At 32.1% G+C, this 11,119-nt stretch overlaps 2 protein-coding genes and 1 non-coding gene across 3 annotated transcripts; 1 reads left to right on the top strand and 2 right to left on the bottom strand.

The window, feature by feature from the left end:
* Positions 1-648: 648 nt before the first annotated feature.
* TRNAT-AGU (transfer RNA threonine (anticodon AGU)) lies at positions 649-722 on the bottom strand. The gene has a single exon. It is a non-coding gene; the product is annotated as a tRNA-Thr (tRNA).
* A 147-nt stretch (positions 723-869) lies between these two features.
* LOC131595248 (protein DEHYDRATION-INDUCED 19 homolog 4-like) lies at positions 870-3,454 on the top strand. The gene is made up of 5 exons (XM_058867550.1): positions 870-1,080; positions 1,162-1,310; positions 1,945-2,022; positions 2,396-2,640; positions 3,052-3,454. Exons 1-5 carry the CDS (start codon positions 1,014-1,016, stop codon positions 3,158-3,160), a joined length of 648 nt encoding a protein of 215 aa, XP_058723533.1. The 5' UTR covers positions 870-1,013; the 3' UTR covers positions 3,161-3,454.
* Positions 3,455-6,026: 2,572 nt separating this feature from the next.
* LOC131595246 (uncharacterized) lies at positions 6,027-10,071 on the bottom strand. Its single transcript, XM_058867549.1, has 6 exons — positions 9,668-10,071; positions 8,848-9,059; positions 7,363-7,648; positions 7,192-7,277; positions 6,815-6,906; positions 6,027-6,724 (listed from the first exon to the last, which is right to left on the bottom strand). Exons 1-6 carry the CDS (start codon positions 9,938-9,940, stop codon positions 6,495-6,497), a joined length of 1,179 nt encoding a protein of 392 aa, XP_058723532.1. The 5' UTR covers positions 9,941-10,071; the 3' UTR covers positions 6,027-6,494.
* Between the last annotated feature and the right edge of the window lie 1,048 nt (positions 10,072-11,119).

The following is an 11,119-nucleotide window of genomic DNA, read 5'->3' as shown; positions in this document are numbered from 1 at the left end:
TTTTTGTGTATAAAGATAGAGAAAACAAACAACCCCACATAAAAAAGAGATAAAAATAAAGAATTAAATGGATAAAAACAAATTGAAAACAGATAACAAAATCAGTGCAAAAATCACTTTTCAATTTGGACAAAATTTAAAATAATGTGTGAAAATGGTGAACCAAAAATACATTTATATTTAAAAATTTAAAATAAGATTATCCAAATTTCATATTTTCTTTATCTTTACTTTATAGGTTGCTTTATTAAATTTTGCCCACAAAAGTCATCGTTATGACATTATTTTTCAATTTTATTTAGTATAAATTTAATATAATTTATTGACATATTCATCAATGAAGTCTTGCCATGAAAATAACCATAGAAATATTTTAAGAGCAGACTTAAGAAAATGACACTGTAATCTTAAATCAAACATAGTTTACAGTTTACACGTGACTAACATTTTGAAAATATTATTCAAATCATTTGTTTTTACAATTATTGTTATAAAAGAATGTACTTAATTCAAAAATATATATATTTTGATACTTTTATGTTGGGCTGAACTTGAGGCCCGTTCTATCTTCTAACTAAACCTTGGGCCATCCATACCTTAAACCCATACCAAAATAACTCATTGAAAATACTAAGAAAAATGACAAAATGCTCTCATTGAGAGTTGAACTCAAGACCTCCCGCTTACTAAACGGATGCTCTAACCAACTGAGCTATAAGAGCTCTTTGCCTACCTCACCACATGAAAGGGAGAAATATTTTAATAATAGCCGCGTGCAAAAATGAACAGCCGGAAAAGTTAGTTAACAGCGAAGGGTATTTCGGGTATTATCAAAATACCTTCCACATGGCCATTTCTTTCTCCGTGAAATTCACAACACTTCACAGAACAAAACACAACAAAACAACACATTCACAGACACAAACACTGTTATCTATCTACAACACTCTCTATCCCCTTTTTCAATTTAGGGTTCATCTTCGATTCTAATTTCAATTTCAATTTCCCCCAAAATGGACTCCGATTCATGGATCTCATCCCGTCTCTCCAACTCCTCACGCCGCTACTATTCTCGATCCGGTTAGTACATCACTTTTTTCCAATTTTCATTTTCATTATTATTGAGATTTTCTTCTTGATGTTCCGGTTTGGTGTTTTCAGATCTGTTTCTCGGCGGAAACGACGACGCTGAACCTGGCGGCGATGATTTACGAGCGGAGTATCTTTGCCCTTTCTGCGCTGAAGATTACGACGTCGTTTCTCTCTGTTGCCACATTGACGAGGAACATCCTCTCCAAGCCAACACTGGGGTATGTGTATCTACAAAAAAAATTGAATTTTTAACTTTTTACATTTAGTGCATTTAATGAGTCTATGAATGTTCATAAAGTACTCTTTTTTATTTAGATGTGTTTAATTTTGGTGGAAGAATTATAATAAATGTGTATCTAGTAATTTGAAGAATCGTATATAGATTTTGTTACAACGTTGTTTTGAGTTTGTGTCGAGTGTTGAGTGTTGAATGTTTTTTTGTTTTGTTATTGGAGTTGATAAGTTGCTTGGTTAGTTAGTTAGTTAGTTAGTTAGTTAGTTACATGACAGTTAAGTTAGTTAGTTAGTTAGTTGGGTTTCATTTCTGCTAGTATCATTTCTGATTTTTTATGTTAAATAACATTCTGCAATGTTTGTGTAGTTCTTCTTCTCCGAGTTCTAGTTTTGTGCTGAAGAGATAACACTATTTTTCTTTTGTGTTCTGCCGATTCTTGTTTGGTGCTCAAAATGACTTGTTGTTTGGTGCTCAGAATGACAATTTTGCAGTGGATACCTTGTAGATTTCTTGAGGCATGTTTTTGTTAGTCTTGATTGTGATAGGTGTTTCTTTGTTTTTGGTTTTGTATGCTGATGATGATGGCGGTTATTGATAGCGTTGGTTGTACTTTTCAGGTTTGTCCTGCTTGTGGGGAAAAGGTGGGAATGGATCTTGTTGGACATATTACGACGCAGCATTCGAAGTTTTTCAAAATATCCTTTTTGAAAGTTTGTTTCTTTGTTCTTGTTCTTGTTTTTCTTTTGTTTTGATTCTTTATCGATTTGATTGATGTGCCATTGATATATGTTTTGGAGGAAATTTGAATTTTCAATGTCCATATGTTATTGTATTCCCAAAAAAGAAATTTAATTTTAAGTGTTGAAGTTTCAAGCCGTAAATGAATGTTTAGCTGCTTAGAAATGTTGTTATTTCAGCATTGTTAGATGGTATTTTCTTGTGCTGTCTTCTGTTCTATCAATTGAGTTTAAATATTAATTTTTTTTAACAAGTCACTGTGTTTGGTGAGTGTAAATCTTTAATTGAATTGCTTTGAGACTTAAAAGTTTTCCATAACCTAAAGTTTACGTGCCGCGAAAAAGGAGGATAGTGAGGAAAGGAGTTTCCAACTCAGCATTATTTAGAAAAGAGTTGAGGGAAGGAGCATTGCATTCTCTTCTTGGAGGTTCTTCATCCAATTCCGAATCCGATACTCTGTTGTCATCATTTATTTTTAACCCAGTTTTAGGCAATGAAGCTGTGAGTGAGCAATATAGTTCTTCCATTGAAGCTTCCCCAGTAAAAGATAGCTCAAAAGATACTCTTGTGGAAAGGTAAGAATGTGGATATATTGTTGGATTAAGATTTCCTCTGTTTTAGAAATGAATGCTAAGTTGTAATTTTTATAGGATATAATAAGTCATAACTTCATACTATCTTGTTATATCATAATGTTATGTTTTAAATCTTACCGATTACATGATATATTACATGATAGAACGTATTTACATCATCAGTATATAGATACTAAACTCTTATGTGGTTCAAATTTTTGTATCAAATAAGTGAATGATGAAACACTGACATTTACAGTAATGCCTTGTTTTCATACGACTTGAACGGACAATAGCGTATGTATATGTGTTTCAATTTTTGGTATCAAATAAGTAAATGATGAAACACTGACATTTAGAGTAATGTCTTGTTTTCATATGACTTGAACTGACAATGGCGTATGGTTACAGAAAACCTGAACAAGTACAGATGTCAGATGAGGACCGATTAGAGAAAACCCGAAGGTTAAATTTTGTGCAAGGGCTTCTGATGTCCACCATTCTTGATGATGATTTATGACTTCTATTGTAGCTGGTATATTATAATATGAGCAGGCGCTGATCGCGAAGGAGGAGTTTGCTCGAGTGTTACAGAGTGGCAGTAGCTAGATGCTAGATCGGATAAATATGTAACGAATGTATCTGTAGTTATGTTAATATAATGCAAATATGAAGATACCTTTTTCGAGTAAATATGTAATGAATGTATCTTTTGATAGGTCCATCAAATAACATGGACCCTTTATTCGAGTTGCTTCACTAGACTTACATAATTGATAACATAAAGAAGTTAACGAAATAAGAAATTTCTTAAGACTTATTCTAGTCCCTAAAAACAATGTTTGTAGTCAAATATCTGTAGTTATGTTAATATGATGCAAAGATGAAGATACCTTTTTTTGAGTAAATATGTAATGAATGTATCTTTTGTTAGTCCTTTCATATGCTTTTATCTACTAATGGTTGTACACAGTAGTATATCCTGTTAACTTGTTTAATTTTGCTAATGTTCTCTCATTTTGTTACATTCTCACCCTTACTCTGAAACCCCACCTTCTCTGTTATATTTTCCTGGCCAAGATTAAACTGAACCCTGATGAAGCATGCATCAAAAAAAGTCTTCTGTTGTGTGGTGAATATGTTTCAAAATCTGAGTATGGATAATTCAAAGAATGTGGTAAAAGTTTGTTTCTAATTTTTCGCATAGGTTGATTCAAATCAATCTTTTAGACATGATTTGAATCATGATGTTATCTCTGGTTTGCTTAAAACAGAGTGAGAAAATACTAAAGAGTGAGATTACAAATTGAGAGCAATTTTAGAATTTAGAAGGTACATAGTAAATAAAAATTATTAGAGAGGTATGATTCCATCTATCTCTATTGATCACTAAAGTAAAGTTATTGTGGGTTGAGAGAAAAAAATAGAGACATTAGAATCTTTAGTGGATAGAATGGTTTAGTTTGATTTTCATTGTATGGTAAAGTTTTCTTGTGAATCTACTCAGTAGTATGCTTGAGCAATTCTAAGTATGCATGACAGAAATTCTTACAAGTTACAAGAATCTTTAAGACTACAAGCCAATACATGACTTCATCTTCAAACTATCCCTAAATATATGATCTCTACATTATGTACTTTAAAATAGTGGAGTACTATATCAAGTCTGAGGGTGAATCTCACATTTTAAATATGACCTCTACATTATGTACTTTTAAAGTAGTGGAGTACTATGTCCAGTGTGAGGGTGAATCTCACATAAAAAAAATTGAATGTTGAACATTTTTTAAATAAAATGATTCATAAATTGGATGTCCTAATTCATTTTATATCATTGGCGCTGGACTTGGTAGGGAGAACCACGGTTCAATCCCCCGCAACTGCGATCGGGAGGGGGATGAAACCACTTGATGCCAGAACTCGCCCCGGAACCAGACTAAACCGGTGGTATAAAGCCAAAAAAAAAAAAAAGTCAATGTGATAATTCTCCAACTCAAAATGACCAAAAAAATAAATAAAGACAATTCTCACACCCTTATAGTGTGAAAATAAAGTTTCACAAATAAAAAACACATAAAACATATTAAGAGAACATTGTTACAAAAAATACAATCATTTTATTCATGAATATAATCCCGCTTACCTATGTTTAATCAATTCACCTACATGTAAAATTAATAACACCACTATATAAACCACATTAAATAAACAAATTGATTATGATTCAAAAAAAAAAATTGATTCAACATATAATTTTATATTTTTGATGTATATTATTTAAGTTTTTAATGTATAATCTTATACTATACAATATCGAAAATTGAATAGTCTTATCCAACTAAGTGCACTTGGCTATATAGATCAAACTATACCATAATATTATATATAACAATATATTTTTATCCAACTTGATAATCTCAAGATTTTTTCTAATAATTTTCCTTATAATTTTTCTACGTCTTCGTCTACCAGTTATTTGACTACCTTACATCAGATATATTTTCCTTACAACCGAATTACATGTCTTTTTTTTACCATAGGTCTTATCCTAAAATCCTCTTTTTACCTCATATAGTTTACCACATGCAACACAATATCCTAAGATCTAATACATTTATTTTATGTTTATATTAGTTCTTTATCGCCCAACATTTCTTCTCATACATCATCGCTTGTCTAACGATAGTCAAATAAAATTTTCTCTTCAATTTGAATAGTACTTTCGTGTCACATAAAATCCATGAAATTATCCTCCATTCTAACAATGCAATTTGAATTTGATGCTTTACATCTCATTCTATTACTCCGTCGTTTTGTACTATATATCCAAAATATTTAAACCACATAACCAGACCATTGATATGATATCATTTCCAACTTTCAACTCTAGACCAGAAATATTTCTCTTTTTAATAAACTTACGATACGTGTAGTTCGTCCTAGTTATGCTTATATGAAAGTCATACACTTCTAAGGCTAATCTCCAAGTTTCAAACTTCTCATTTAATTCCTCCATCGACTCTTCTAGTAAAATTATATTATCTATAAAAAATATACATCTCAATGCTAGCTCTAAGATGTGTTTGTTAAATGCATCCAAAACTAAAGTAACAAACTAAGGACTTATGGTTGATTCTCTCCACTATGTGTCCTCACACTAGTAGAGACCCCACATAAATATTTTGGATATCTCAAATATAGACAGTTCTAACTGCTTTCTTCTCCAAGATTTTCAACAAAATCTCTCTAAAGTGATACCTCTCCACTACATGTCGCATTAGATAAATCATTTTCATTTTCCACCTTTCAGACATAAAACCAAATTGATTATCATAACTATGCATCATAATATAAGAGCATTCACTAGCAAATATTTTCAAAGAAGATTTTACCTTAACTATCACTTTCTATTCTAACCAAACGAATAACAGTATTAATTACTGCTGATTGTAAAATAGAAACAATCAGAATATTCTAATAATTCAATATCCATTGATTTAGCCTATCAGGAATAAACCAGTAGTACTGGAATTCAATCTGTAGGATAAATACTTCTCACAATAAGGATGAGCAAACTGAAAATTAGAATGTTGCTCATTGTCTGTACAAAACTAGGCACAAAGTGACATGTGAAATATACATTTTCCAGAGACAATTTCACTTTTTCTAAAGAAAAGCAGAAACTGTTTGTTAAATAACCTTGCATTTTCTGAAAACCGAAGAGTAGACTCTTTTAATTTGGTTTTATGAGAACACTTTAAAGTGGTCCTTGCAAAGAAAATAGCGGTTTACCGGGTGAGACTTCAAAACCTGGGACTTGCTTGCTTCAGTTTATTAAATAAAACTCTGCTCATCTACAAATATGCATAATGGGTAGTAAAGTATTTGAAATCAGGGTGGCAAACTTGCAACTGCCTAATCCAGTTGTGAGCAGCTCGCAGCAGAGAATTGGCTTTCTGACCTTCAAAATCCCCTTCCGGATCCCAGACAGAAACATCGAACTTTTGAAAGGCAAGGCCAAATATTGGTAGTGATAGCTTGGGTGTTATGTCCCTATCTTTCGAACAATTTATGGTAGTTAGACCTGATTCAAATAACACTGTTATAAGTGACATCCTTACATATACTCCCGGATAATATTATAGACAAAAAAAAAAAGGACAGTAAGACATACTCTGTGAAGCTGTAGACAGGGAATGGAAGGTGATGAAGCAAGCGCTCAGGTCCTGTAGCGTGGGGCCGACAGGTATTCTATATATTGGATACCTTCATAACATAAGAAGGACCAAATCATGTTAGATTAGTTATTATTATCACGTGTCTGTTGTCAAATAGAAAATTAGCGTTATAGCGCCGCGGCATTTTAGCAAATCACTATTGTTCCGCATTATGTGATTTAGTACAAAGTTTTACCAAACTGTGGTAAAATAGTGGTATAGCATTGAATCATAGCGAAATTGGAAAAAATCACTATGTTCTGCAATCTGAAATTAACAACACTGCTGTGTTCATTATAACAACATCCTAATTAAAAGTATATGACAAACATACCAAGCAAATGAAACCCAGCTTGAAGGTGAAAGATCACAGCTCCGGTATGTCTTCAACTGAGGAAATCGTTCAGCGAGATCGTGAATCTGAGGCAAAAATTATGAATGTTTGTCAAGATCAGAAAGCAGCATAATCTCAAAATGGGATTGAACCAAAGGATAATGGTCTTGCCTTATCTGATAATGGTTCACGATTATAAGGTATATCACGCTCAAAGTATTCGAATGCAAGCTGACCAAGAGCACCGCAGCTTCCGTTCTCATCACTTGATGGACATGCGTCAGGTTTACTTCCTAGTGAAACTCTTTCCAAACCATGATTGTTTGCATCGGAAAAGTTAGGCAGGTTCGAAATGCCATTAACTACACTCCTGGCTCCTATTTCATGGCGATAGCCACTGCTTCCATCACTGCTTGTATCTCTAGCAGATTCGGAATCACTCTCCTTACCAGGTTTCCTGTAACATGATGGAAAAGGGAATGAATCTATTGTATAGATGCACTAAAAACATGGTTCGCTAAGTCTTGTAACTTAGTCAAATCGGAGAACTAGTGCACAGAAAAGGCTAGGATATGGCCCTATCAGTTTAAGAAAAGGATAAAAACAGAAAACAAAAAATGATAAATTACTACATATTAAAAGCTACCAGCGTCTATATGATTTAGTTTTCATTACAAAGATATAGGTTAAAGCTGGTGAAAAATTTATTAACAGTTGATGTGACCTACGAATTATATCAGCAATCTGTACACATTAGATATAATTGTTGAATTTAGTGTTGCTAGTTTAAAAAAGTTTCACACTTTAACCAAAACATGTTTAGTAGTATATAAGCCATACAATACAACCTTGCAGGTTAGATAAGAGGACCAATTCTCTATGTATGTGTACAACTGAGGAGAACTCGCTAACAAAAGCATCACATAATGCAATAGTATGCTCTAATCAACATGACATGAGTGGCCGACAATATTTAGTCTATGGATAGTCTAGTAAGTTCAAATCAGTGGAGGCTCTGGTAAATATAAAAGTAATGTCCTTTAAGATCTCACTTCTGAGCTACGTAGTACTCACACTTCATACTGAACACGTGTCCATAGTGCGCCGGTGTCCAACACCAATATGATATCGAAAAATGTGGTAATATTCATTTATTTTCATTTTCTCAAGTTATTAACAGTGTCTATGTCATGTCCCGTGTTTGTGTATGTGTTAGTGCTTCATAGCTTCTAAGATCCTTCTTCTAAATGCTATAGTTTATACTGGCAGCAAAAGACTAGCAAGTATAAAGTATAAACCTCAAGTTTTGAATTGTTTAATTTGAACCACATTTACACAGCACACAAGCAGAAGAACATCTGACTTTCCAGCAACTTATCGAAGGCTAAAACAGAAAAGCTTCATAAAATATTATAGAGAACAATCTCATTCTGAATCAATAACAAGCCATCAACATAGAATGTGTTTGGTTTACTCTTGAAAATTCACATATATTCATTTGGTTCCAAATCATCTATGTGTATATTTTAAAATTTCAAATGTTAACCCAAATGTAGCAATGATAACAATACATCAGAACGTTGCATCAAAGGAACTGAGTCAATCATCGAAAAGGCAAAAGCAGAAAAAGCATTTCTCAGTGAAGAAAGCACTAACCTTAACCGCACAGAAGATTTAGATGGATCAATATAAAGCTGAATAGCAGACAAGGAGACATTGTAATACTGTGTAACAGATTCGTTACCAGACAGCACCAATGGAACACCAGCTCCATATGCACTCCACTCCTTAAAAGATTCCCACAAGTCCCCAAGCACAAAGTATGGTTGCAATTCTGTCTCCATTGTCTTCAACCTCCTCTTACTTCTCTGTTTGTTTATACAGAAATTAGCCCAACAAAGAAAAAACTAACACCGCCTTAGAAATAGTTTCAAATAACCTATGAAGCACGAACACCAAAAACGCGACACCCACATTGACACTTTGTGTTTCTCAGAGTGCTATAGTGCAAATAACCATAGTATACAATTTCTTTGCACTATTAACTCAATTAAGTGGATAGTTTCAAAGTAAGCCACATTCTAATAATCAATTGAATTCATGATCACATTAAGTCATCAACCAAAATAGTCTAAACAAGTAACTCCATTGATGGGCAAAGAGACATTGAAGTCGGTTTAAACATGATTGAATCATGAAAATTGACATAACTACCATCTTACTAACATTTGTCTATACACATTACTTACATAAACCTAACACAAAGTTCAAACCCTAAAAACTAACATAACAAATAACTAACTAACATTAGTCTATGAAATCAATTCATAAACCAAATTCAGAGTTTGAATCCTTAAAAAAATAACATTTTTCTATAAAAATTATAAACAAAACATCAATTTGATTGAAATTCCAAACATTTCACAGAAAATTGATCATCAAAGCATGAAAATTGAAAATCGAAGTTTAACTTTACCATGGGCCTGTATTGAGCGGGAACAAAAGGAGTGGTATGTTCCATGAATTTACACAAATTGGAGGCTTCACATATTGTCTCAAGTGAAGAAGAAACGGAGTTATCAGAAGAGGAACAAGGTCTGTTATTCTCAATCAACGCTAATTCCTGCTCTTCCTGCTCCTCCTGCTGTTGTCTCTGTTTTCGCAGGGCGGGCGGGCAGTAAAAACGATTCTCGACGTGATGGCGGGTGTTACGACGGCCGACGATGACAGCGCCACCAGAAACCGACATTGTTGATTGCTTCCGGCGATGGCGGGTTGAAGAAACGACGTCGTTAAGATGTAGGTCACGACTTGTGAGTCCACCAATAAACAAAGTTTTGTCACTATGTGAAGTGATAGTGTCAAACAAAGGATTTTAAGTTTTAACTTTTCACCTTATATACATCATATACAAAGAGATTTCAGACGCAGAGACGCGAGTTCGTTGTTATATTATGACGCGGGTTTATGAAATAAAACCCGCGACATTCTTTTATTTATTTTTAATTGTTTTATTTTTTAATGATTATACATTGACAGTGTATCATTCAATTAAAATATAATGTTTTGTCATGTAATACAAGTATTTTTAAATTTTCAATATGACTTGTTCTAATTTATGATGGTCATTGGTTGACAGTATAAAATATATATATATATATATATATTTTTAATTTTAATTTTTTTACATAGTAAATATTTAAGAATATATATATATATATATATATATATATATATATATATATATATATATATATATATAAATTGATTTTTTAATTTAATTAATGATTTATTATTTATTGTGTAATTTGTTGAGGTGGTAATAAAAAGAATAGAGGAAGAGAATTTAAAACTCACCAAGTTGAGTTGAAGACTTACGCGGCCACACGAGGGATGTATCTAGAAGGTTTTGTGAAACTGAATGAAGTTTTCAAATTGGTTAAGGGAGATTACTTCTGTATCCCTATAGTTGCGGAGATACTTTCGGAGGGAGTAGCTTATTTTACACGAGGGATTAAAATATGAAGAGTATCAAATGATTTTTGGAAAAAAAAAATATTATAAGAAAATGTTATAATAATTTTTATATATATATATATATATATATATATATATATATATATATATATATATATATATATATATATATATATATATATATATATATATATATATATATATATAATGTAAATTGAAACAAGGAGAGAAAGATATTAAAAAATAATTAAATTAGAATTTAATTAGAATGCAGTGACAGTGTAAAGAAGTTTTACACCGTCAATGAATAATGAACGTTGGATTGTAAATTATATTTTATTTTAATTTAATTATTTATTAATTCGTATTAGTGGGTGGTTATGATTCTGTGTAAAAAATTTTACACTGACAGTGCATAGTAATTAATCTCATTAAATTATGAGTTAAAAGT

This window comes from Vicia villosa, linkage group LG4 (genome assembly GCF_029867415.1).
Source record: "Vicia villosa cultivar HV-30 ecotype Madison, WI linkage group LG4, Vvil1.0, whole genome shotgun sequence".
NCBI classification, from domain to species: domain Eukaryota; kingdom Viridiplantae; phylum Streptophyta; class Magnoliopsida; order Fabales; family Fabaceae; genus Vicia; species Vicia villosa.
This window is presented reverse-complemented; position numbering and strand designations above follow the sequence as displayed.